Consider the following 27,594-nt stretch of genomic DNA (forward strand, 5'->3'; position numbering starts at 1 on the left):
TTGCAAGATAGATTGTCTGCAAGCATCTGTTAATAGCATGTAGTGCTGTAGATTCACAAGCACTCACTTTCCTCCCTGAAGCTGGCATGTGATTGCACGTTTTACTTTTCTCACACTTTAACAATTTATAATGCACATGACCTATCACAGTAATCTTAATCCACTTTCACCTCACACTCTATGACCAAAAAGCAATTCAGGTTTGAGTCAGTGCCCATGCACATTGTGGACTAAGGACATACCTTGTGACTTTGAACGCATTTGAAGAAACACAAGTTGTAATGTTCATGCTAACTCCAGATGGTAGGAGTATGCAGAACATGTAAATCTAAAGCACTACATGCTACAAACAGATGCTTACAGGATAAGTAACATTTAATTATTATTATTTTTTTTTACAATGGACTAGCAGTAGGAAAGTGTTTTTGGGCCGCTCACTTTCTTTTGCGCTCTCCTGTGCAATTTTTTTTATTTACATTTAAGTTGCCCTTTTAAAATGGCCATTGGAACAATAAATATAAAAATGGCGAAAATACCTTTTGTTTAATACAAATCCCATTCCTACATGGCCGTCCATGTGTCCACATGAATTGTGATGCACTGGCGGCCATCTTGGCATTCATTAATGCCAGTGCGTGTTATATTTGTGAAAGGGGTTATCACTAAACTGTTAGATAACCCCTCCATGACAAATTCTTCTTTTTTGGCCTGCTCCTTTGAGATTGAATGAAGTAATGGGACATTGTTAGGACACAACTCACAAATAAGTGGACGAGAAACCTCTAATGCTGGTGATAAATGAACATATAAAATAAATGTCGACCTCCAAAGAGCTCCTTAGGGGACCAGTGTGAATGTACGTATCAAAACATAGTGAGAAGCAGCCCCTATCATGTAGCATTTCACCTTGAGTAGGCAAGGGTCTGTCAGACTTTTAACTCAATGGGGCAAATTCATAAAGGTAAATACATTTTTGTATATTTGCTCACCTGTAGCTGTACCCTCCAGTGAGGTGTAATTCTCAACTTGTGTTTTGCTATTCACCATTTTGGACTGGATATCTACACGCAAGTACAGACCTACATGTCACCACCCACTCAGTGACATGGTGGAGCATTCTACAACAGAATTTAGAGGTGTAAACTTACTACCAGTAATCTTTGACCTGTTGGAGATCTATTTCACAGGGTGGACTTCTCCCTATAAGAAAGTATAGGGAAATGTATTTTATTTAACTATAGAAAAATATTTTAATGTAGAACATAAATGTAAAATAATTTAAAGTATTTATTATTTACCTGGAACTGAGGTAGCCCTAGATCGTCGTGACCATGCTGCTGTACAGAGCACTTATCGATTGCGAGGAGCAGTGGAGAAGGACGTCCAAGCCCGACGTGGGCTGTCCAGAGACTGAGGAGACCCGATGCGTCATATGGGAAAGTCTGTGAGAGGTGACGGGCCCTCAGCATTGGGAAACCAGAGCCCACAGAGACACACCCCGATCCTCCCACAATTGCAGGCTGCCATCAGATCGGGTAAGACTGTTTGAAACTGGCAGGCCTGTTCAGTACTCACACAATTTTAGATAGTCCAAGACCTGCGAGGACTGCTGCGCCATGAATCCAAAGAAGCTGAGGGAATGACCTGTGAGGCTCTCGATTCCGGTCGCGTTGAATGTCCCAGGAGTGCTCACAGTCAGCTCTGGGACTATCATCATCTCCATCCAAGTAGTTGGGTAAGTCCCACAAGCAGAAGAATTCTAACAAGTCATAGCGGTCTTCAAACCGGACACTGGAGTGTCGGCAGTCGAGGCCTCGGTCCGCAGTGCAGCCTGTGCAGGGGTCTACTTTGCACCTCCAAGAGTTTCCCAAGCCCAGAGAACGACTCTTCACCCCAGTCAAAGAGTTTTATGAGGCTATGCTTCTCATATTTAGGCGGTCCAACCCCAATTAAGCAGATTTGGGCCTCATGGGTGCAGGGGGGGGGGCCCTACTGGTTCCATGCCGGCATGTCCGCCTGCAGCACCTGTCGGTCCCCTTGGATCTGGTCCTGGATCCGGAGCGGTGCCCCCATGAGACCACAACCTTCTAGTGCTGTCGCTCCCTGTGCCGCCAACACCCCACTGCGGTATAGACCCCTTCGTCCTAACCAACTATGACACCAAGCCGGATGGGTGTCATCCGATGCCGACTCTGGCGCCGACTGGTAGCAATCCTTTCAAGCCAGAGCCTGTGCCTTTTTCTTTGACAGGCCTGGAGGGGGTGCCTTTTGGGCATATTCCAACACACTGTGTGTGATTCGGTTGTGTAAGTGCTACCTATGGTCTTGGAGCAATACTCTTGCAAGATGTTGCTGATTGGCGAGATGCAGCAAAGTTCACTATCAAATGTGGTCTTGACACAACCGACTTGCTGGACAGAATGATTACATTTCTTGTGGCACTAAGACGCCACACCTGGCTGAAAACCACTGGCTTCTCGGGAGATGTCCAAGCTCATGGTCATGTTCTTTGATGGCTCTCACGTCTCTTGTAAAAAGGTGTACTCCGTGCTGAAGCACTTTAAGGATAGCAGAGCCATGGCCAGGTCCTTGGGCGTATCTGTGGCCCCACGCCAACCCAGTCTACCTTTTTCCCCCTTCCTTGGCTATAGTAATGGCAACCAACTGCGTCCTTTCCCACCCAGCCACCAAGGCCAATAGGCTTCATAGCCTTTTCATGGCTGTGGACGTGGGTTCTACAGACCATGTGGGACTACACGCCAAAGGTTGGGTCAGTCCACTGCCCTACTGGCAGCTGCAGACAAGTGGGTTTTGCAAAACATCCAGAGGGACTACTCCCTCCCCTTTCTGCCAACCAATTATGTCCGGCAGACGAAGAACCATCATTCCTGGTTCAATCAGGAAGTTTTGTGTCTTTTCGCCAAGGGCGCATTCGATGCTGCCATCAGAAGTAGTTTTGTGGTTGCTATTCCCGCTACTTTCTGGTGCACCATCTCAACTTCTTCCTGAAAAAGGAAATGTTCAAGATGCTCAGCTTTACTCAGGCCCTGTCTGCCCTAGGCTCTAGAGACTGAATGGTAACGTTGGACTCGCAGTATGCATATTTCCACATCCCCGTCCTGCCTGCCCACAAGTGCTACCTGAGGTTCACGGTGGGCTATGAGCACTTTAAGTTGGCTGTTTCCCTCTGACCTCACCAGCACCCCTCAGGTGTTCACAAAAGTGATGGCAGTGGTTGCAGCACATCTGCAGAGATCAGGGGTTCCTGTTTTCCAATACCTCGGCGATTAGCCCCAGGCAGTCACCTCCCACTCTCCTGCATTCGCTGTGGTTCACTATCAGCATGCCGAAGTTACACCTAACTCTCTCTCAGACACTCCCTTTCATTGTGCCCTTTCTGGAGACAGTGCAGTTCCACGTGTATCCTCCCAAACCGCGAGTCTAGAATATTTAGGCTATGATGCAGATGTTTCACCCTCAATCCAAGATTTCGATGAGACTGACTCTGAGGACGTTGGGCCTGATGGCCTCCTACATCCTTCTTGTGACATATGCCCATTGGCACATGAGGGCTCTACAGTGAAAGCTGAGGTTCTAGTGGCATAGCATCAGGAGAATCTCTCCTTCCTGGTCCGAGTCTCGGCGGGAACTGCAAGATTCCTGCAGAGGTGGCTGATGAACAGGGATTTCATCGGCAGTAGAAGCTTCTCCATTCCCCAACCAGAGCTGAATGTAGTGACAGATGAGTCACTCCTAGACTGGGGTGGCCACCTGGGAGAGGTGGAAATCCAAAGACTCTAGTCTCTGGCGAAATCCGGGCTTTGCATCAACCTGCTGTAACTCCGGGTGATCTCGTTCGCATTGAAAGCCTTGCTTCCTTCAATAAAAGGAAGACTGGTGCAGATGTTCACAGACAACACCATTGCCATGTGGAACTATAACAAACCATGTTAGTGGTGTCAAAAGGCTCTGCGCCTTTGGATATGTCTGAAACCTCATGGCATTTTCATGTTAGTTCAACACCTGACGAGCTTTCTGAACGCCATTGCAGACTAACTCAGCCGTCGATGCCTAGCAGATCACAAATGGCATCTCCATCCGGAGGGGGCACAAGGTCTCTTTCAAGAGTGGGGAGAGCCTTGGTTAGATATGTTCACCACCTTCAAGACTTCGCAATGTCAGCAGTTTTGCGCGCTGGAGTATTTGAGGCAGTTCTCGCTCTGACTTTCGTCTCAAGTGGAACTTCTGCCTCCTGTATGTCTTTCTGCCGATAACCTCCTTCCCAGAGATCTCAAGAAGATCTGAAACAACCGGGCTCCAGTAATTCTTTTTTTTTTTTGTAATATTTTTATTTGCATTTTTTTCCTTATCACAAGAACAACCAAACAGACAGGTCATCACTGGTTATCACACCCACTTTGCTTGTCCCCCACCGCCCCCCCTCCCCCTTCATAAGAGGGGCCAGTCCAATAATTGCTCCAACCCAATGCACAATTGTCCGTAATGTTCTCATCTGCCCCGGCTCCTGTGCTATCCACGCCTTCCGTGAACCGTGGAGGAACCCCCTCCCATCCGCCCTGCTAGGGACCCCCTTCCAGGCCATGATCTTTCCTCCATCTAGACCACACTCTGCTAAATTTCTTGGGACATCCCCGAGCCTTGTAAGTAACCCTTTCTGCCGCCATGTAAAGGTCTAGACCCCCTCCTCCATTCCTCCAGTTGGGGTGGCGCGGGCGCCCCCCAGTATTTCGCCACGTCCCTTTTAGCCACTACTAGGGCCAGAACCAAGAAGATCAGCAGTGGGCGAGGGAGATCTACATCGTTGGTCATGCCCAGCAGCACCATTTTGGGATCTTCCTGCAATGGAACCTCTAGCACTTTACCTAGTTCCCCCAGGATCCCTCGCCAATATGTCTGAATCTGTGGGCAGTTCCAGAGTATGTGGTAGAAATCCCCCCCTTCCCTTCCGCATCTCAGACAGGTCGCGTCCCCTACCTTCCCCATTTTGTATAATCGTATTCTGTCGAAGTATGTCCTATGCAGGATATTAAATTGTATCAGCCGCAGCCGAGACTTAATCGCCACTTCTCGTGGATGCATGAGCACTGTGTTCCAATCCACTTCATCCATCTCACCCACGTCAGCCTCCCAGGTATCTCTAAGCGCCCCCAGAATGTCGGGCATGTTGTTCATGAGGGTCCGATATGTGAGGGACACCGCTTTCTCTATCATGTGTTCCTGCAATAGACGCCCTTCCAGGGGTGCGTACTCCGGGAGTGAGGCCGTCTGCAGCCCTCCCGCCCTCCATGCATGCGTCAGCTGAGCATATTTATAGTATTGCGTGGGGAGTAGGCCATATTCCGTCTTAAGTACTGAGAATGACTTCAATTCCCCCCGTACTAGCACGTCCCCCAATGTCGAAATCCCTATGGTGTCCCATTGATTGAACCATTTCAACTTATTCAGTTCCGATAACCACGTGCAGTGCCACAAAGGCGTCTGTCTAGTAAGTTTCTGATCCCATCCAATCACCCGGTTCGCCCTTTTCCATATCGCCAACGTGAGTCTAGTTGCTGTTAATAACCGCCCGCATCTTTACCACCATAGAGGTAGTGGTTGTATGAGTGTGTGCTCATGGCGAATCGTTCCAAAGCATACGTTGGGTGTGTGGCTGGGGCATGGAACCAGTCTTTAATGGATACTAGGTGTTCCGCCCAGTAGTAGGCTTCAACGTTAGGAAGTGAGATCCCCCCGCTATATTGGTGTCTCTGCAGTGTCTTTAGCGCTACCCTGGGTTGCTTGCCTAACCAAAGGAAGCTACGGACCTCTGAGTCTATCTCCCGGAAAACCCCCGTGGGACAGGATAGTATTCATTTTGGAACGCATACAGGAACCTGGGCAGCGTCATCATCTTAAACATGGCTGCGCGCCCCAGTATCGTAAGCGGCAGCCGTCGCCATCTGTTCGCGTCCTCTATGAAGTTGTTGAAAACCCTTCCTATATTCCTGTCATAGGAGACTTTCTGGTCAAGCGTCAGGAACACTCCAAGATAATGGAACCCTTCCTTCGTTGTCTGGAGCCTGTCCGGAAGACACGGCCATTGCTCTGGCCCCTGCGGATCGTACAGTACTGACTTGTGCCAGTTAACCCTGTATACCGAGTGGGCTCCGTAGCGCTCCAGCTCCGAAAAGATGATCGGGATCGTTGTCGGCGGGCGGGTAACATAGAGAAGGACATCATCCGCATACAGGGATATCCTTTCCTCTATCTCATCCTGCGGTCCCTTTCGAAAACCCCCAATCTCTGGGTGCTGCCTGACTACTGCCGCCAGTACCTCTATGATCAGTGTGAAAAGCAGGGGGGACAAGGGGCACCCCTGCCGGGTGCCCCTGCCGATAGGGAAGTCCCCGGAGGTAACCCCATTTACTCTCACTCGCGCTCTTGGAGCCGTATACAACAGTCGTACCCATTGGCGAAGACGGGTCCGAAGCCCATGCGCCCCAGGACCTCCTCCAGGAAGGGCCAGTGCACCGCATCGAATGCCTTCTCTGCATCTAGTGAAAGAAACCAGTGGGGGTCCTGCCGGCCCCTCACCTCCTGCAACCAGTTATGCGTTCTCCATAGATTAAGTCTTGTCGCTCTGCTTGGGAGAAAGCCCGTCTGGTCCAAGTGAACCATTCCCGGAAGCACCTTCCGCAGCCTGAGGGCCAGCACCGTCGCCAAGAGTTTCACTTCAGTGTTAAGAAGGGAGATCTGGCGGTATGAGGTGCATTCCTCCGGTCGCCTCCCTTCCTTAAAGATCGGGATGATCGTGGCCAACCGCAGGTCCGGGGGGAGGGTCCCCTCTTCCCTCGCTCCCTCAAAGAGCGCCAGCACATGGCGAGCCAGAAGGTCCGCCGTCTTGTTAAAGAATTCTGCTGGAAACCCGTTCGGGCCCGGCGCCTTCCCTACCCGAAGCCTGGTCAGTGCCTTTTTGACCTCGTCTAACGTGAGGGGAGCCTCCAGCTCTTTGAGGTCCCCAGCTGTGAGCACTGGTAGGTCAAGATCTGCCATGTACGTCAGTGCGTCTTCTTGCGTGCCCAGGTCCCGTGCCGCATAAAATGCCCTAAAGTGAGCCGCGAACGCCTCCGAGATCTGAGCATCTGAACGCACCAGGTTCCCCTGTTCATCTCTCACCTGCTCTATCCACCTTGCGTCCCTCTCCTTTCTACTCAACCACGCCAGCAACTTGCCCGACTTGTCCCCAACGTCATATCGCCATCGCCTGTGTTTTGGCTTCCCCCGTGGCGAGATCCCTGTATTGCCGTTGAACGTCTAGTAACTGACGGAGTGTCCCACGTGCCTGACCAATTGATATTCTCTCTCTAGCTGTAGTATGCGGCGTTCCAGTGTCTACAATTCCCTCTGCCTTTCCCTATTCTCTTCTGCAATCCTATCCTGGACCCTACCCCTCATGACCGCCTTCATGGACTCCCAGAGGGTCACAGGCGACGACACCGAGCCCTCATTTTCGGCTAGGCAGACCTTAACATATGCTCGGACGCCCCTCAGTACGTTTGCGTTCTGCAGGTCCCACGCTGATACCCTCCAGTGCCCCTGTCCTTGTCTCCGGTTGCCTATTGTCACCACAAGGGGGGAGTGGTCTGATAGACCCCTCGCTTTATACTCGGCTAGATCCCCCCCTAGCCAGCAGGTGGCGAGCCATGAAGATATAGTCCAGTCTGGAGTACACCTTGTGGGCACCAGAGAAAAAAGAATATTCTTGCCTTTCCGGGTGTAACCATCTCCAAAGATCCGTCAACCCTATAGCCTCAATCGTGTTAGCAAGGGCTGTCGGGGGCGAGTCCCTCCCCCGTTCTCCCGTTCTGTCAAGCGTCCGGGCCATCACGTCATTGAAGTCGCCCCCAAGCACCTGTATCGTGTCTGACGTATCGAGCAGTATTTCCGTGACCCCTTTCAACGTGGCTGCCTGGAGTTTAGGTGGTGCATAGGCAGACACTATTGTGTATTCTTTCCGTCGCCACATGCCCCGGACACCCACATATGTCCCCAGCGAGTCCGTCCACGTCTGTGTCACCCTAAACGGATGTGTTTTCCTTATTAGGATTGCCACTCCCCTCGAACCTTTAGTGAATCTCGCATGTGCGAGAACCCTGTAATGTCCTCGTGCTAGGAAACCACAGTTACTCCCTAGAAGGTGTGTTTCCTGCAATAACGCAAAGTCCAGGCCTAGCTTCTTAATGTATGCGTTTACCAGGCCTCGTTTAATTTTGCTACCCAGCCCATTGACGTTCCACGTGAGGATCGAGAGTCCTTCCCGGTCTATTGCCTGTGCTACCTGGGCGTCAGGCATTGTGTCTCCATCTGTGATGAGTGGTGTGATGGCTCCCTGTTGGCGGTGAGGCCCCGTGGTGTGTCGTGTGTGCCTTCAGTGACCTGTCTCCGTCCCGTTCCCACCCTCTCCCCCAACAGTCCCCCCCAACTCCCAAACCCCCCACACTCCCCTGTACCCCCCTCCCCACCTCCCCCCCCCTTCAGTCCCGATTTCCACGGAAACAGGACCGCTGGCGAAGTCGGCCTGTCGCCCTCCCTTGCAATCCCCCCTGTAGTCAACCTATCGTGTACTCTCTATGTGGCTAGTACTAAAACATTCCCGATCCACCTAGCCCCAGAACACAAGTACATTGGTGAAAAGAGGAGAAAAAAACAAAGAATAAAAAGGGGGGGGTGTAACCACTTGCGTGCTCCATCGGTTGTTGGCTGCAATCTGTACAGTTCAGTCTGGCTGCACTCATGAATGGGAGTCTTGGGTGTCCGGTCTCCCGTCCTCCGTGTGACCCATTGCGTCTCGCTCTAGGTCACGGATCGCTGCTTCCAGCGGGTGCATGGAGCTCGTCTCCGCCTCTCCCTTCTCAGATGCGTGCCCATCTACATCGTCCTCTTCCTCAGAGCTTCCAGCTCCCGCCAAACAGCTAAATCTAGATCCCGGTGTCTGAGTCCCTCCAGGTGACAGGGAGTCCTGCTTTCGGCATCTCGGCGAGCCACTATCCGGGTATGACGTCTTGTGCGACCTCTTCCCGTTTCTCTGTCTTGTCGGTCCTCGGGTCTGTGATGTCGCCGATGCCTTGGGCCGTGCGCCAGTGCCGGCCGCTCGCTCTCGAGCGTCGCTTCTGTCGGATCTCTGTCCACGGAGTGTGGGTCGGTCCTCCAGCCACTGCCAGGCCTCGTCGGGGTGCGTGAAGAAAGGGGTTCTGCCATCATATATCACCTTGAGCTTTGCCGGGAAGAGCAACATGTATAGAATGCGTAAGTCTCTTAGTTTCGCTTTGACCGCATCGAAGGCTCGTCTCTGCTTTTGTACCTCTTGGCTATAGTCCGGGAAGATCATAATGTGTGTATTTTCGTGGCGTATCTCTCCCATTTTCCGAGCCTCTCGCAATATCAGATCCCGGTCCGCAAAGTTGAGGAAACGTGCGATGACAGGGCGTGGTCGTGCGCCCACCGGCGGCTTCACCAGTAATGCTCTATGGGCCCGCTGAATCACGAAACAGTTCGAGAACTGGGTCTTTGGGAAGGTGCTCTTCAACCAGTTATATAGGTACGTCGCCATGTCCGTCCTTTCGATGCCCTCTCTAAATCCCACGAATCGCAGGTTGTTGCGTCTCGCCCTGTTTTCTGCATCATCCACCTTCCATAGCAATTGTCTATGCGCGGCCTGTATTTCCACCATGTCCTTCCGTAGATGGGTGAGGGTATCTTCCGCTTCACTTATCCGGGTTTCTGCCGTCTGCACCCTCTCCGACAAATTTCGGAAGTCCTGCCGCAGCAGTGTCACTTAAGAGCCAACCCGTCCAATCTTTACCTCCAGCGATGCCCTCGACTCGTGAATGTCCGTCCTGGAAGCTTGTATGGCGTCCATCAGCAGCTCCGTGTCCGAGCGGGGGGCCGGGGGCCGAGGTGTCGCCCCTGTTTGCGTTCGAGTACGCGCATAGTCATCCATGGTCCCTTGCCTGGTGGGTTTATCGAGCGGTGCCTTTTTTCCCATCTCCAGCCTTGGTGTAGGTGCACTGGCTCCGGCGCAAGAGGCCCGCCCGTCCTCCACCTCCCTTCTCTCTTGGGGGCTCGTCACCAGCTGTCTCCGCTCTCCGCAGTGCACCGCCGCAGCGTCGCCTCCGTGTAGGCTCCGACTTTGTTGTGCGCCGCCGTCCCCCGTGGGCTGGTCCGCGTGGGGCCCGACTGCCTTAGGGTTAACTACCCTGGTAGAGCGTGTTTGGGCCGCCCTCTGTGGCCTAATCTCCGTGTCTGGCGTTGCGGGGCCACACCCTGAGTGCCGAATCCTCCCCTGCGTGTGTCTGCCTGCCGGATGCCCTTCGCGGGTACGATGTGGCCGGTGTGGCGCGGTCAGGCGGCTATTGCTGCCGCGTCTGCGTGAGGTAGAGGGCCCCCTTCGCGGCCAAATCCCGGCGGCGATGGTGTGGCAGGGGTATGTATCCCTCCAATCCTCGCTGCACCCTCCCCCCGCAGCGGCGCTTCCACCACTGCCACTCCCCGTGCCAGTCCACCTTCTCGCTCTTCGATTTCCAATGCTCTGGGTGGTGGGTGGGGGGGGGGGTTCGCTCTCAGGCAACTGACCGGGTCCTCGATTCAGCCACCGCGAGTGGAGAGACAGCCCTGGGCCCCACGCTCTCCACATCGCTCACCAGTCAGGCCCTACCTTCTCTCAGGCCCGCTGCAGCCCGCGCCAGTCGCGGGAGGCGCCGCCCGTCGTCCCCCAGGAAGGCTCCTCCGTGCGGCGGACGTCTCACCGGCGTCCTTCTCCTGGCAAGCCGGGTCTCTTAGTGACTGCCGTTGCTACGCAAGGGGCAGGCGACAGTCATCCTCGTCACCCCAATCCAGGCCGTCACCGCTTCCTGTGTGTTTGTGGGGGGTCGGCGGCCCCTCGTCCTTCCACTCGGCACCTCCAGGCGGCCCCTCGCTTCCTTACTCCACACTCCACTCAGCCGCTTCGCGGGCCGCTGGCACTCGGAGACCGGCCGCCATCTTGCCGCCCCTCGGCCACGCCGCCTGCCTTTCAGCACTTCACGGTCCCGGGGTCCCTGTCGCCGTACACGTCTTCTCCCAGACTCCGTGCCAGTCGCAGATCTGGTGCCGTGGCAATCCCGTCTCCTCGGGACCGCCGGACACGGAGTTGACGCCGGATTTGGAGCAGCTCAACCGGAGCTAGCGCGGAGCACGTCTCACTCGGCCATGTTGCTGGCCACGCCCCTACCGGGCTCCAGTAATTCTTGTGCCTCTGGATTGCACACATAGAGTCTGGTATCCTGAGCTCCTGAGCATGACTATCGGTCCTCCTTTCAGGCGGCCCCTTCAGGAGCATCTTCTGTCGCAGCAGCATGGCAGGGTCTTGCACCCGAACCTATGCATGCTCAACCTTCATGCTTGGAGATTGAGCAGCGACAGTTGACAGCTTTTGAGCTTACTCTGGAAGTTTGTGATGTTATTCTTGCAGCTAGGCGTCCCTCCACCAAGACTGTGTACACCTGCTGTTGGGACAAGTTTGTGGCATGGTATGCATCCAAGGATATTAATCTTTCTGAGCCCTTACCCCAAGATTTATTGTTTTTTCTTTCTCCGGCATAGCAGGGCTCTGCTCTGGGCACTGTTAAAGGTTACTTGAATGCCATTTCGGCGTACTTACAGTTGCTGGACCAACCTTCTTTCTTCAAGTCACCTTTTCTGACTAAGTTTCTCAGAGGTCTCCAAGATGTTTACTTCCAGGCCATTCATCATGCCCCAGTGGGGCATTAGCTTAGAAAAGGATCGTCTCATGATGTATAGTTCTCTGCATAAAGATCTGCTACTCAATGGCCAAAAAGCAACCTCCTGAGTGCTGCATGCTTATTCTACCAAAGTCAAGGCTGTGACTACTCCATTAGCTTGGTAGTCCGTGTCCTGGACATCGATCATACAACAACTTGGGCGGCTTCGCAAACGATCACCAAGCATTACTGTCTGGATGTTCAGGACCGTATTCCAAAAAACTGAAAACCAGCCTAGGGAAAAGTGTATGAAATACAATGAATCTCTACTAAGAGAGTTTAGTAGGAAAAATATGTTTTTGGTAGAGACCCCTCACCCACCAGGGTTGCCCCTTGGGGGAATGCTTCTTCATTGGGGTTCATCCCAATCCTCTATGGATTGAGGCGTGCTACGACCAGACGGTTATGCGGGAGCAGGATGCCAACCAAAGCAACAGGAGCCTATGACCGAGATCTACCTTTGTACCACCAAGCTCAGCACTTCCAGTAGAAGTCTTGGGCTTTGAAAAGGCAGTTCTGAAAGATGTAAGTGAAATTTATTCCAGGACCATCAAGGTCTTTCACAATACCACGAAGGGAGAACAAGCTACCGTTCACAAACTATCTAATGACAAAAACATGATGATCAAACCAGCGGATAAAGGGGGCGCCATAGTCTTACAAACAACCAACACATACCGAAAGGAATGTCTGAGATTACTGCATGACGAAAGAAATTACAAACACCTGATGGAAGACCCAACTGAACGGTTACGAATACAAATAACCAGCATGGTAGAGGAAGCAGTAACACTTACTGGATCACAAAAAAAGAAGGGGAATTTCTGATAAACACCAACCCCATCACCCCATATTTTTACACTATTCCCAAGATCCATAAGTCACTGATCAACCCCCAGGACGGCCGATTGTATTGGGAATCGGCTCTATTTTAGAGCCCCTTTCAAAGTTTGCGGAAGCCTTCTTGAGACCCCTGATCCAGGGCACTAACACATACTTACAAGATACCAAGGCAGTCTTGTACCTCCTTCGGGATTTTCCATTCGATCCCAACATCAACATTTTGATTGGACTTGATGTCAAAAGCCTGTATACAAGTCTACTACATCAAGAAACCCTCAATATCATTGAGGAGGTCCTTTTTGAAGCCAACTGGACCTATCATGTGCCCAGACACCTGGGTTTGGATTTCTACAAATGGGTCTCAACTGAAAACTTCTTGCGTTTTGAAGGAATGCTGTTCCTCCAACAACATGGGACTAGCTTGGGGAGTACCTTTTCTCCGAGTGTGGCGGGGTTGTATGTGCATCACCTGGAGACACAAAATTCTCAATAACACCAATCCCTTTATCCAGTGTTCGTGTATCTTTCATAGATTCACATGCCTGAATCATTCCCCGTCGTCGGGATGGGAGTTCCCGCCTCCGTCTCACTAGACATATAGAGTAATAGGCCAAGGGCCTCACCTTAGTAACATATCCATCTCCTTTTGCAAAAAAGGACCAAACTTTGGAGAAGAGCCAATCGGCTATCACCACCCTCTAGAACCTTCCTGGAAGGAGCTCTAGTCCCTCAGATTTTCTACCGCACGTCATGCTAAGGGAGTCTCCTCTGAGCTCTGCTCAGCTTTCCTTCATTTGGGATTTCCAGTGCTTCTTACTTCAAAATTCCATATTTGTGGTGAAGTTCTCCAGTTCTTTATGGCAGATACTCCAAAGATAGGCATTTTTAGGTCTTGTGCTTCCTGTGGAAAAAATAGACTTCATCTGGATGACCAACACAAGGATTGTCTCTACTGCCTTTATCCGGATCACTCCTCAAAGGACTTTAAGGTATGTCGTACCTTTTCCTCCAAGACCCTCAAACATCGTGAGGGACGCCTCTTAATTTGGCTACAGAGGCTTAAAGACAAAGAAGAAGTACTGTCTTCTGAGGAAAGTGAGGGCTCTTCCATATCTTCTCAGTCCTCTCAGAAAAGACCAAGGGTGGCTTCTCCAGGCCCTTCGTCGCAGCCACCTCAAAAGAAGGTGCATATAAAGTCTTCAGAGGTACATCCCAAGGCTCTTTCAGTGATGTTTCTCCTCAGGAGGTTCTTCACACCTTCAAAAAGCCTTCTTCCACCCCGTCGACGACGGCCTCGTCAACGGTGGCCTCGACGACGAGGAAATCTCCATCTAAAGCCTTGTGTGTGACCTCGTCGATGACGACTGTTTCAACTTCTGTCGCGTCTTCTCCATTATCCACGTTGACGACGACGACTCCATCGTCGACGGCCGGTAGGTCTGTCTCGTCGACGCTAAAGATAAAGAAGACATCGTCGACGTCCAAATTACCATCGACGCTGCAATCGCCGACGACTGTGTCGACGACGACCCCGTCGACGTAGACTGTCTCGTCGACATTCACTTTATCGTTGACGACGGCACCATCGCCGAAAACTCCATCGACGACGATAACACCGTCGACGACGGCTCTGACGACGGGAACTCCATCTACCATGGTGCCCGTCAACGCTTTACCGTCGACGACTATACCGTCGACGGGCACGTCTACAACAGCAGATTCCGATCTAAAAAGTACATACGTACATCTGAAGATCACAAAACGTACGCTGACGCCGGTCCTGACTTCCCCTAGTAGGGTCCAGCTCTTGCCTCTAGCACACCTTTTGGAGGAAGAAGATTCTGATGATGGCAGTATGTTTCGAACGGCGACAAGCCCATCTCAACTTAACGTTAAGTATCAGGACAGTTCAGACTATGAGGATCAAGTATAGGAGGATCAGGCAGTTTATCCTGAAGAATACCATTCGCCTCCACCTCCCATGGTTTGTCTGCCTGCATCTTTAGTTTCTGATCTGCAATTCCTCATTACAGACTATAAGCAGAGATTTCCCACTTCTGCAACGTCTCCGCCTCCAGTTGTGTCTTTACCGCCAAGACGGCGGCCTCCACCTTTAACTTTGCAATCTGGGCCTGTCACTTCACCACCTCCACTTTCTACAGACGATGAGGAGGAGGATCAACATGAGAAAGGGGAACTTCAAATTTCCCAATCTACTTGTGATGAGTGGGACGATTATGTACTCCCCTGTCCAGCTTCCCCCGTGCCTGCTCAAGCTGACTCGCCTCCTGGAGACATTGGGGGATTTCACAACATAGTGGAAAGAGCGGCGCAGCGTTTCCAAATACCTATGCCTTCACACCAGCAGGTTATGTCTATGATTTTAAAGAGCCCTTTAAAAAATCAGTCAGATCTATCCCTATTATAGATTATATATGGGATCAAGGTGTTAAAATAATGCAGAACCCTTCCTCGGTGCCTCCAGTATTGCCTCGTCTGGATAAAAAATACAGAGCTCCAGATACTGCTCCTGCTTTCCTAACCGGACATCCCAAACCAGACTCAAGTCATCACACAAGCTGCTCAGCGGAAATCGAAAAATCCTTCCGCTCTGCTGACCGCTCCTCCGGACAAAGAGGGTAAACGGCTTGATAATATCGGAAAACTTTTCTCGCCAATGTCCGCATTAACAGTGCGTGCATCCAATTCCTTGGCACTGTTAGGACGCTATAACAGGCAGATGTGGGCAGATATTGCTCCATATCTTGCGGCCTTGCCAGATGACTCAAAGGAAGAAGCAAAAAAGATCTTGCTGGAGGGCGAACGTTCTGCATCCGAGATAATAGACTGTGCGATGGATATCGCCTCTACTGGATTTCGCCAACTGGCTGGTGCAGCTGTACTACGGCGCCAGGGTTGGTTGAAGGCGACTTCATTCCGACCGGAGGCACAAACAACAGTTTTGGACATGCCCTATGATGGTCAGCTTCTTTTCGGAACACACATTGATGAAGCTCTGCAGGGTATAAAAAAGGATACCGACACAGCTAGGGCTTTGGGTACCCTTCAATTCAAGAACCCACCTTTTCAGGGCTCAAGAGGAAGAGGATAAACATCTGCAAGAGGTGATTACCAACACCGATCTTCCTTTTCTTCCACTCTGCAATATCGGTCATAATACCAGCAACGTCAACAGCACCAATCAACCTACACTAAGTCTTCTTTTCGTAGCAAAAGAGGTCGACAGAAAAACGCTGCTCGGCGACAATGACTTTCCACTACCGCCGGTCTCCATCTCCTCTCCGCCCTCAAAGCTTGGAGGAAGAATTTCCCACTTTCTACAAAATTGGAAACAAATAACAACGGACCGTTGGGTTCTGCAACTAGTTCAATTCGGACATTCACTAGAGTTCATTCAAATTCCTCCCCAAACCCCTCCCCGACCTATGCTTCACAAAAATGTACGTGCTCTGCTCCTGGAACTTTCACTTATGCTGCAGAAGGGAGCTGTAGAAAGAGTTCCTCTACGTCAAAGGGGGAAGGGAATTTACTCCCATTTTTTCCTGGTACGCAAAAAGGAGAAGAAATGGAGACCAATTTTAGACTTGAGAAGTCTCAACAAATTCTTTAAAAAGCAGTCGTTACGTATGGTTACCATCCAAGAAGTACTGCAACTACTCAATGCGGAAGATTACATGGTGTCGTTAGACCTTCAGGATGCCTATTTTCACATCCCTATCCATCGGAATCACCAAAAAGTTCTGAGATTGGCAGTAGCGGGCAGGCATTACCAATTCTGTGTCCTGCCGTTCGGACTCAAATCGGTGCAGCACATTTTTACAAAATGCCTTTCTCCGGTTGCCACATATCTCAGACAGCAACACCATCAGGTCTTTCCGTATCTGGACGACTGGCTCGTCAAAGCACCCTCTCTAGAAGGCGCGTCCAGGGCTTCCGACGCTTGGGGCTTACTCTCAATCAGGACAAGTCCGTCCTTCGGCCTTCCCAGCGTATAACTTTCCTGGGTGCTACTCTCGACACGATCCAGAATAAAGCATTTCCCTCACAAGAGCAAAGAGACAAGCTTCTTTCCTTGGCGATTCGCATACGATCCAAAAAGTCTCATACCGTGCGCCTTTTCAAATCCCTGCACGGGATGATGTCTTCCTGCATTCTACTAGTTCCACACTGTCGCCTGCGCATGCGCCCTCTTCAAGAGGCGCTATCAGCTCAATGGGTCCAATGTACGGGATCATTCGACGATGTCATTTGGGTGACCCCTCAGATGATAAAGGCTCTACAGTGGTGGATTTGCTCTCAGATCCTTTCTCAAGGCTTGCCTTTCTTGCTTCCTGCTTCTCAACATACCATCACAACAGATGCATCTCTGGAAGGTTGGGGAGCTTTTCTCCAAGAACTCCTGATCAGCGGGAAATGGTCCCTTTCCGAAAGAAAACTCCACATAAATCTCCTGGAGCCACGAGCGGTTTATCTTGCTCTTCTGGCATTCCTACCACGGATCAGAAATTCACTAGTGCTTGTACGGGCCGACAATACCACGACAATGCACTATTTAAACAAGCAGGGAGGGACTTGCTCTCTAACACTTTCTCACGAGTTGCAAAAAATCTGGAACTGGTTGCTCCATCACAACATTTCTCTTCGGGCAGAGTACATTCCAGGAACACACAACATTATGGCCGACTCTTTGAGCAGACAACAGGCAGCATGTCACGAATGGGAATTGAATCAGCGGACTCTCAACCGCATATTCTCTCAATGGGGCACCCCTCTTCTGGACCTATTCGCTACCAAGCAGAACTCCAAATGCCAACACTTCGCAAGCTGGCATCCCCCGAAGGGATCTCTAGGGAATGCATTTTCGATCGCATGGTGCAACGTCTTTGCATACGCTTTTCCACCAATTCCCCTGATTCCAAGGGTTCTCAGAAAATTGAAAGCCTTTACCTCTTTCATGGCAATTAAACACAGTTCTGGCTCAGCTTATGAAACACCCTTTTGAGCCAATACACAGAGCTGATCTTAAGTAGCTCTCCTAGAAAACAGCGCTCCTTCTAGTCCTTATCTCGGCAAGGCGAGTGAGTGAACTTCATGCTTTCTCAATTCAAGATTCTTTCCTTCAATTCAAACACAACAGGGTTATTCAACGCACGAATCCGAAATTTAATACCTAAGGTCCCGTCAAACTTCCATCTCAATGAGCCTATAGTGTTACGATCTTTTTTTCCAAATCCTCGAACAGTGACAGAAAAGACCTTGCATTCTCTGGATCTTAAACGCTGCCTACAATTCTACATTGGCAACCCAAAGACATTCCGCAAATCCAACCAACTCTTTGTGGCTTACAGTCGACCTAGGAAAGGTCTCCCACTCACTAAACAAAGTATCTCTCGCTGGATCTCCGCAGCAATTACTTTTTGTCACCAACAAGCGGGGCAGCCCCTGCTTTCCACAGTTCCAGCCCATTCCACGAGGGCAATTTCTACCTCAGTGGCACGTTTTGCAGGTGTGCCCATTGCGGACATTTGCAGAGCGGCAACATGGAAGTGAGACAAGCGGTGATCCGTCATCTATTTTATTAGAGGTGAGCCCTTCCTTTCATCCCACCATCCTTTTCTTCTATACGCACATTTCTCTATTGTGTTTCTTACTATGCTATTTCATTGCTTTTTGGTACTTTCAATTTTCACGTTGATATGTTATCTGGCGAATTCATATATACTGTACCATTCAAAATGTGCTTATCATTGCTTACTACTCTGATTCAGGCATGTGAATCTATGAAAGATACACTAATACTAGATAAGGAATGCGTTACTTACCTGTAACTGCAGTTATCCAGTATTGGTATCTTTCATAGATTCACATGCAACCCACCCACCTCCCCTGGAAGGACTCTTTTGGGTCTCTCAGTGATGCAACTACTTAGCACTGTGCTTACGAAAATCTGAGGGACTAGAGCTCCTTCCAGGAAGGTTCTAGAGGGTGGTGATAGCTGATTGGCTCTTCTCCAAAGTTTGGTCCTTTTTTACAAAAGGACATAGATATGTTACTAAGGTGAGGCCCTTGGCCTATTACTCTATATGTCTAGTGAGACATTACTTTATTTATGTACCGGGGACTCCCATCCCGACGACGGGGAAAGATTCAGGCATGTGAATCTATGAAAGATACCAATAGTGGATAACTGCAGTTCCAGGTAAGTAACACATTTCTTCTCAGCCATATAAAAACATGGAAAAGATACATCGACGACATCTTGGTGATTTGGGAGGGCAATGAGTCCACAGTTGGTGCATTCATAACATAGCTTAACACACAAAACGCCTTCCTGAAGTTCACTTACACCAGGAGTAGGACGGAACTGTTTTTTTGGGATCTTAACATCATCACAGACGAAGGGATTCTGAAAACCAATACCCACGAAAAACCAACAGCAAAAAAACTGCCTACTTCTTTATGACAGTTTCCACCCCAGGCACCTAAAAGAAAATCTACAGTCTGGACAGTTTTTAAGACTCAGGAGAAACTGCACTGAGCTTAATGATTACAGAACACAGGCAGACAAACTATCAAAGAAATTTATAGCAAGGAATTACCCAAGGCGAATAATGTCAAAAGCAAAACAACGCACCTTAAACAACCATAGGGATAGTCTCCTTGAACCACGTCCCACACTGGACAAGCAAGAGGAAATGAGATCTATCTGTATTACTGCATGCAACATTGCTTCAGACCATGTCTCGAAAGTCATGCGAAAACACTGGCGGATTCTGAACAGCGGCAGTTTAAACATACCAAAACCCATGTTTTCTCACAAGAAAGGGAAAAGCCTGAAAGATATGCTAGTGCACACCTACCCCCTAATTGAGACCAATAAGTCTATCTGTTTCTGGGACATCACGTATGGATCATTATCCTTGCAGGAATTGCAGCGTTTGCCATCTCACCAAGATCACGAAAACTGTACTGTTTAACAACGGAATAAAATGGGAACTCCGTAACCTGACAAATTGCATCACTATAGGGGTAGTCTACCTGATCACTTGCCCCTGCAATTTGCATTATGTGGGAATGACCACTCGCAAAATAAGTACTAGAATATGCGAACACCGGAGTAATGTCCGATGCCAACGCATCACAACCAAGATGTCATCCAATTTCCTGGAATTGAAGCACCCCCCTGTGATTTGAAATGGGCGATTCTAGAACATATCAAGAACACAGACAATTGTGAACGACGACTTCTGGAAAAAGAACAGAGATGGGTCTTTAAACTCAAAACTGACACCAAGGGTCTTAATGATAATATTCCTTGGAGTATCTTTATCTAACCTTTTCCAACCAAGCACACCGTGTTGCCCCGAGTTTAAGCCACCTGGATGACCCGCTGGGCATTGAGTAACATTGGGTCTACATCCTTCTATGTGTGGGATACTCTCATACATCATCTGGTTGCAGTAGTGCACTTTATGGTGAACGAAAAGTACATACCAACCTTCCTTACACATAGCACTCTAAGAATTGTTATCCCTGTATTGACTGCTTGTCTATTACAACCACTATTGTGAATCATACTAATACGATTTACAAATAGCGCGCTGACTTGGCACATGGCAGGGGACCTTTATTAAACACTACAGAGCAGTCTAATCTTCATGGAGACTAGTCATGTGTGCGATAGAATCGCCATATTTTTGTTTTTTATTTTACCTTCTCAGAAATTTGCTGCCACCTTTGGATAGAGTCCTAACCGTTTGGGGATATCACCAGGTGTCCCCATTCAATACCGTTTAGCACTTGATAGCCCTCCCTTAGTAAACAAACATTACAAGATGGGCCCCGTTTTTCACTGAGGATAGGCGGCATCTACGATAACCAATCGAGCGGTCCTCCCACAGACTAGGTCACGTGTGCGGAAATGACTGCACAGCTGTTTTTGATAAAAAGATCCAGAGACATACATAGGCAAGATGCGGTCTCCAGGGAATCGAATTAGGCAAGAAGGACAAGGACGGTCCTCGATGAAGTAAGTGACTAGGGAGGTCTGACATGGCTCATTACTTGAGAACCACGAGTGGAGGTATTCATCTGACTACCGTCACGTTTTTCTCCACTCGCTCCAGTCCCCCTGAAAAAACACTGGCTATTTATCAGCGGGCGAGCCAATGTTCTAGCTTCTCTTCTCCTCTTAGTGTTTGACTCCAGGGCATCAAAAATGTATGTAACTATGTAGTGTAGTGTTTGTGTGTTTTGTTTCTGTCTGATTAGCTCTCAACATTTGGTGGAGACTTTTTTAACAGCCACTGAATGAGAGCTACGAAGGCAGGCAACATTTTCTCACGTATGGAGTGATCACGACTCTTCAGATTTTTTTGAGCACCTTCACCACAGCATTTGTGCACAGTGTTCTTTTGCTTATTGCGTATTGGGGTATATCAGCCATGGCTGATAAGCCGGTTTGTTTTTTAAATTATCTTCTTTTCCTTTCAGATAAGGATTGACAAAGTGTTAAAGATGTATTAATAGGGGTATGCGTATGGCATGCTATCCTTGGTGTCCTAATTAGAGAACTTCGTGGAGTGGTACCAATGAGATTATTTTCCTATAGATTCTGAAGCAGAGCCACTAGGGGAATGGCTCAAAACATGTTGACCGATTATCTCTGAAGCGAACGGACTCATCATAGTCCACCCCTTCAGCCACAACCCCTGATTTTAACATTACCTGCTAGAGGTGGGAATAAACTGAGAATCCTACGAGTCCGGTATTTTTAACTCACCAGCGCTCATTTTCCCACTCCCTTTCACCAACATTGTCTTTATCATAGACTCCATCTGTATATGCTACCCACGTTACCGGCTGGTGGTAGCACGCCTCAATCCGTAGATGATTGGGATGAACCCCAATGATGAAGTATCCCACCAAGCGGCAATCCTGGTAGGTGAGCGGTCTCTAGGAAAAACATATTTTTCCTACTAAACTATCTTAGTGGAGATTCATTGTATTTCATACACTTTTCCCTAGGCTGGTTTCTGATTTTTGGGAATACATGTCTTTGAGGATAAACCAAGCCTTTACCTCTCTCTCTCCCCCTTTTTAGGACTCGCCTACGTAGCGCGCATGCGCTGCATAGGAAAAAGACCTTTCGAAATCGCTTCAGTTTTGCAGGCAAAAACGTGCACACGTTGCATTGCTTTGAATGGCAACGCGTGCAGGTTTGGCGATTCCCTTGCGGGAGCGAGCGGCGCCATGTGTTAGTAATTATCGTGTTCGCTCCCGCAAGGTAAATGCTGCTGTCCCTGCTCTCTGCTGCACTCCCCCCACCCCTCCCACTTGTTTTGGTGGCCATTGAAGCTGTGGGCTTGCTACTTAGTGGCTAAGCGAATGCCCTTGTGTGTTTCCCTGTAGAATATTCTCATATTCTCTGAGAAGGCTTTCAGAGAACAGAAGAGACAGTTATGAAAGAAAGAAAACATGCGTGTGAGTGAGCTGGGATTTTTGAGGCTTACATTTTTTAATAAATTCGAAATCTGGCTTTACTGTTATTATTTAAAGGCATGCAATTTGGGAACTAAATAGCAACATAGCAGCAAGCACCAAGAGTCCAAAAGCACTTTCTAACAACAATGCCATTGATTCTTTGCGAAGCAGATGAAATTCACGGACAGAACATCTTTTGCAATACATTACTGCTGGAGAAAGTCTTCCCTGGGACAGCGCTGTTGGTATACCCAGTCATCAAAGTAGCTTTTTCTCAAGTGGCAAACAATAAGTACACACTCACACCATCAGGCTCCCTGGGCCTCTGATTTAAGCCTTCCTTTTATAAAATCACTTATCATTACCAATCGGGTGTAGCACCCAAAGACAATCGCAGTTACAGAAGAAAGTGAAGATAGACTGGGGTAGAGTTGGGTGGGAGGTGGAGTCTAATGTGTTGCTCTAGTTTAACGAGTGTGGAGTGGCTGCCCATGCGTGACATGGTTTATAGCATGCAAGACATCAAATTGCAGCGCCCGACCAGGTTTAAGTTTCATCAATGCTGCACAACACAAGGGATCAAGTTCTCCTGATGGGAAACACGGGTTGTAAAGAGGTAAGCCCTGCATCATGACATCACCTGGCTAACGAGATTTGATACGTCAGCAAGTGCACATTACTGCCCTGCCAGTGCTTGGCTGTCTCACCATAAACCTGGGCCAGGCAGCCAGATGCATTGCTTTAAAATATCAGCATAAGTTATTCACTCGTGCACAGCTCTCTTATTTTTTTTAATCAACCATTCACTCTGTTAATTCTTTTTAATTTTTATCATCCCACAGAGCAAGGTAACATTAGCTGTGTGCTTCAAAATATCAGCATTAGTTATTCACTCATGCACATTTGGAGGGAGTTCTTTACCACTGTAACTAGCAAAGACACTGTGTCACGGCAGCATCACTCAGCACCACCAAAGCGTCACTCGGGGCCACCAAAGCGTCACTCGGGGCCAACACAGCATCACTCAGGGCCAACACAGCATCACTCGGGGCCAACACAGCATCACTCGGGGCCAACACAGCATCACTCGGGGCCAACACAGCATCACTCGGGGCCAACACAGCATCACTCGGGGCCAACACAGCATCACTCGGGGCCAACACAGCATCACTCGGGGCCAACACAGCAGTATCACTCAGCACCACATCAGTATCACTCAGCACCACATCAGTATCACTCAGCACCACATCAGTATCACTCAGAACCACATCAGTATCACTCAGCACCACATCAGTATCACTCAGCACCACATCAGTATCACTCAGCACCACATCAGTATCACTCAGCACCACATCAGTATCACTCAGCACCACATCAGTATCACTCCGCATCGCCTTTGTACTAGTACACCACCACATCATCATCACTCAGCAAGACCGGAGTATCATTCAGCATCACCTCAGCATCGTCTCCACACCAGTCACCACCACTACCACCTCAGCATCACTCAGCACCACCTCAGCCTGCTCTCGGAATCTGTCATCTGTTGATTCTCCCCTAGCGTTTGGCCGCTGCTAGTGTTATAATACAGATACTAGTTCCCAACCTTCACCCTCCGATTGTTTATACCCCCTCAAAAAAAGCTTTAGCAAACTACCACTTCTCTACAGCACAGCTTGAAGACATTGGCAAAGTCAATAGCTCTGGCTAAACACTTATAAGGCCCCAAAGGCGAGACCTATTGGCTATGCCAATGCTTGTTTGTTTAAAGTGGATGGTCAGGGTCCATCATGATGGGCACTTTGCTCATTTGATCCTGCAAGACTTTTTTGTTTAATCTGTATCGCAAACCCATCTCCAGAGAGGTATTGCCCGTGTATCTATTCTAAGGTAAGGAATCTGTGGCTAGAAGTCTCTTTCTGTTGAACAAATTTTGTACCTTTGTTGACGTCTTATCTGGTAGACTCAATCTAGCCGCAGATTGCTTCCCAACCCTCCAATCTTCCCTGCTCTGCAAACTGATTTTTAAGTCGCCATTCTGATGGCCTTAGCAATACACACAAGTGTGTCAGCATTCTCCGTGGCTCTGAGCTTCTGATGTGGAAAGTCGCAAAAATAAACTGATGTCCGCACCATAGGGTGGCGCCTATACAGGCATTTGGCATGCCACATTCAGTGCAGATGATGCTGATGCGGAGCCGAACGATACCACCTACCGGCGTGCAGGGGCACTACTAAAAAATTTCCAGATCCAGTCTGATGCCTGGGGAATATGCTAAGGAGAGGACTCTATGGCTAGATAGTCTCTACCAGATAAGGCTTTACCGAAGGTAAGTAACTTGTTTGTTTAGTTATCCAGCTTTTTAGCAACAAAGATGCGAGTCCATATGCTTCCAACAGTCCAGCAAAGCACACGCAAAAGACATCAAGTTGACCTTCCTTTTGCTTTTAAAAGTGCAAAAGGGACTGCAACTTCACATGCTAGTTGCACAATTAAAAGGTGCATTTTTAGGAAAATGTATATCTTTACTCATACACTATTAAATCTTACTAATATAGGGTCCCACTTGTTGTATTGGTGTTTATTGTACAGGAGGAAACTGATGTGTATTTATGAAGCAGATAAGGACAGGTATATAGGCCCCTGTCATCGGTGGATAGGAATATTGATGTACATAAATAGCAAAATGCTTGAATGTTCATGCAAAGCACATAGAGTATTTAGAACACTTTTAGAGGCATCATTACAAAATGCAGACTTAGTTGCTAGCAACTTCTATTTTTTTGAGCAGTGTTTTTTATGTCTGGCAGGTTTTACAAAACAATGCAAAGTATCAAATAGTTCCAAAGAAATTGACCATTGGGAAGCGGCTGGCACAATGCCTTCATCCTGCATTGCCTGGTGGAGTGCATCGAAAAGCACTCGAGACGTACGAGATCATCTTCAAAATCATTGGACCAAAGCGACTAGCCAAAGATCTTTTCCTGTACAGGTAACACAAATCGGTTCATTACCAATTATTAGTATTATTAGTTTAAAAATCATTTTTATTCAATTTAACAAGAAAAAAGTAATAGGCAGAGTACTGAGAAGAGATGGATGGGCGCATAGTGGATTTAAGATGCGTTGTGGGGCATAAAGAGGGCAGGAGTGATGAGAGGAGAGACAGGACGAAGACAGTAAGACAGCCAGTAGGATCAAGAAGTAAGAGGTGAGTCGAAGAATTAGAGATAGTGGGAAGGATTAAAGGAGGGGTGAGGTGGGGGGATGGGGAGGATGTGTGAGCAGGGAGAGACAATTGGGTTGGGGGCAAGACGGGGTGAGGTGGGGGGGTGATGGTGGCATCCAAGTTGGGATTGTTTTGGCGATGAATGTGTCCAAATTGGACACAATTCTTTGTTTCTTTTTTATGTGGTTTTTAGGTAATGGTTATGGGAGTGGTCATCTCCTCTGATAAACTGGATCCATTCCCAACAGGCGTGGACAGGGTTTGGAGATGTCTTTCCATTCAGATAGGATGGCCTTAAGACCTGTTGAGATTAGGATGTTGCATAGAACACAATCTTCCCTGTCCAGACTAGTGTGCATTTCAGAGGGGATTGAGCCAAGAGCAATGTATGCAATGTTGGTGCTCCAGTTTATCTGCGGAATTTGCGAGATTGTTTCACCGAGTTCTGACCAAAACATTTTACAGAAAGTACAGATAAGCATCGTATGGTGCAGATCACCTATCTCTTTCTTGCAGTTCCAGTAGGTTTCTGAATCCCAGAGTCCTAACTTAAAAAGTGTTGCTGAGGTCAAGTTGGTCATCAACACAGTCCACAGCCTACACTGAGCTAAAGAGTGAGGGATCTTGTTGGAGGTTAGGGTGGCCCAAATGGATGGCCAGTTTAGTGACATAGGGCCTCATGTAGGAAGCCAAATACCGGTTGGTAACGGCCGATTTTCTGTAATTATACCGTTACCGACTGGTATTTTGGCTTTTGAGATGTAGGGGGAGAATTTCATGATTCGGTATTTACCGAATCGGTAAAATTACCGATTCGGTAATATTACCGATTCGGTAAATTTACCGATTCGGTAAATACCGAATCATGAAATGAGATGTAGGGGGAGTGTGTGGTGGGTGTGGGGATTCGTTATTTACCACCAACTAAAGGTTGGTGGGAAATGACGAATAGGTGACAAAAAGCATTTTTGTGCACGTTTAAGTGTGCAATGTGGCAGACATACATGCCCTTAGGGCATGTATGTGCGCCACATGTGCACACATGGCCGAATCAGGGGTGCAACAGGGTGTCAATGTGACACCCTGCCACCCTTGCATGTGCTCCCCCATTACCGAATCGGTATTTACCGATTCGGTAATGAGGCATACCTTCCCATCAATGGGAAGGTATGCCTCATTACCGAATCGGTAAATACCGATTCGGTAATTACCGAATTTTTCCGAATCGGTAATATTTACCGACTCATTACCTACATTGCATTTACCACTTCATAAATACCGAATCGGTATGATTCGGTATTTATGAAGTGGTAAATGCAAGCCCACCTACATAAGGCCCATAATATGTTAGTAGTCTGAGTCTTCTAGGAGCAATTCCCATTTATTTTGTATCAGTTTCGTTGGGGGATGTTGTGGGTGTGAGGATAGAATAGAGTTTGGATGCTATGTGGCCCCCTTTTTGTAATGGCTTTCATAGTGTTAGGGAGGTCGGGAGAGCTTGGAGATTTATGTCTGGAAATGGTGGCTTTTATTTTGAGAAATTGGTAGAAGTCTGTCTTCTAGACCAAATGTTACAAATTGGGTCTCTAGTTGGCAGAGGTATGCACCCTGTAGTGCACACTAACTCACCCTCTAGTACCATGACACAGAACAGTAAGGCTAAACTAAAGAGGCAGTGTGTAAAGTATTTATGCATACAGTAATACAATGAAAACACCAGAAAAGTACTCCACACCAGTTCAGAAGAATAGCCAATATTTATCTGAGTAAAACGAGACCAAAACGAAAAAAATACACAAGTCAAGATACACATTTTTAAAGATTAAATCAAAATGCGGTGCTTAGAAGTCAATAGCCCCAACTGGGGCTATCTGGCCACGCTTGCCCGAGACAAATCCAGAAGTTAAGTCCGAACACAATGTAGCACGGGCCGGATACAGGAGTCATGCAGAGCCCCTTACAGTACTTTGGATGCGTCGAAAATCGAAGACGATGCATGACGCAGAGGAGGTGAGGCGTTGCAGGTGATGCATCGGTTTGTGAAGCCAGTGCAAGGACTTTGAAACTTTAATGCCCAGGTGTGATGTGTTGCGCAGAAGAGGTGAGGCATCAGTTGCTGGTGCAAGGCCTCGGTTCCTGAAGACTACGCAGCGTTGATGATGCATTGATGTCAACAGCACGATGCGTTGATTCTATGA

At 48.7% G+C, this 27,594-nt stretch overlaps 1 protein-coding gene across 3 annotated transcripts in view; it reads left to right on the forward strand.

The window, feature by feature from the left end:
* The window catches only part of DOP1A (DOP1 leucine zipper like protein A), a 1,047,530-nt gene that overhangs the window by 82,476 nt on the left and 937,460 nt on the right, over positions 1–27,594 (forward strand). For all 3 annotated transcript variants that reach the window (XR_014963003.1, XM_085611023.1, XM_085611022.1), the window contains exon 3: positions 24,978–25,159. Coding sequence is in view for 2 of the 3 variants with exons in the window: in XM_085611023.1 (XP_085467149.1) it covers positions 24,978–25,159 (182 nt within the window). In the remaining variant the exon portion in view is untranslated. The remainder of the gene's footprint in view (positions 1–24,977; positions 25,160–27,594) is intronic.

This window comes from Triturus cristatus, chromosome 6 (genome assembly GCF_964204655.1).
Source record: "Triturus cristatus chromosome 6, aTriCri1.1, whole genome shotgun sequence".
Classification (NCBI taxonomy): domain Eukaryota; kingdom Metazoa; phylum Chordata; class Amphibia; order Caudata; family Salamandridae; genus Triturus; species Triturus cristatus.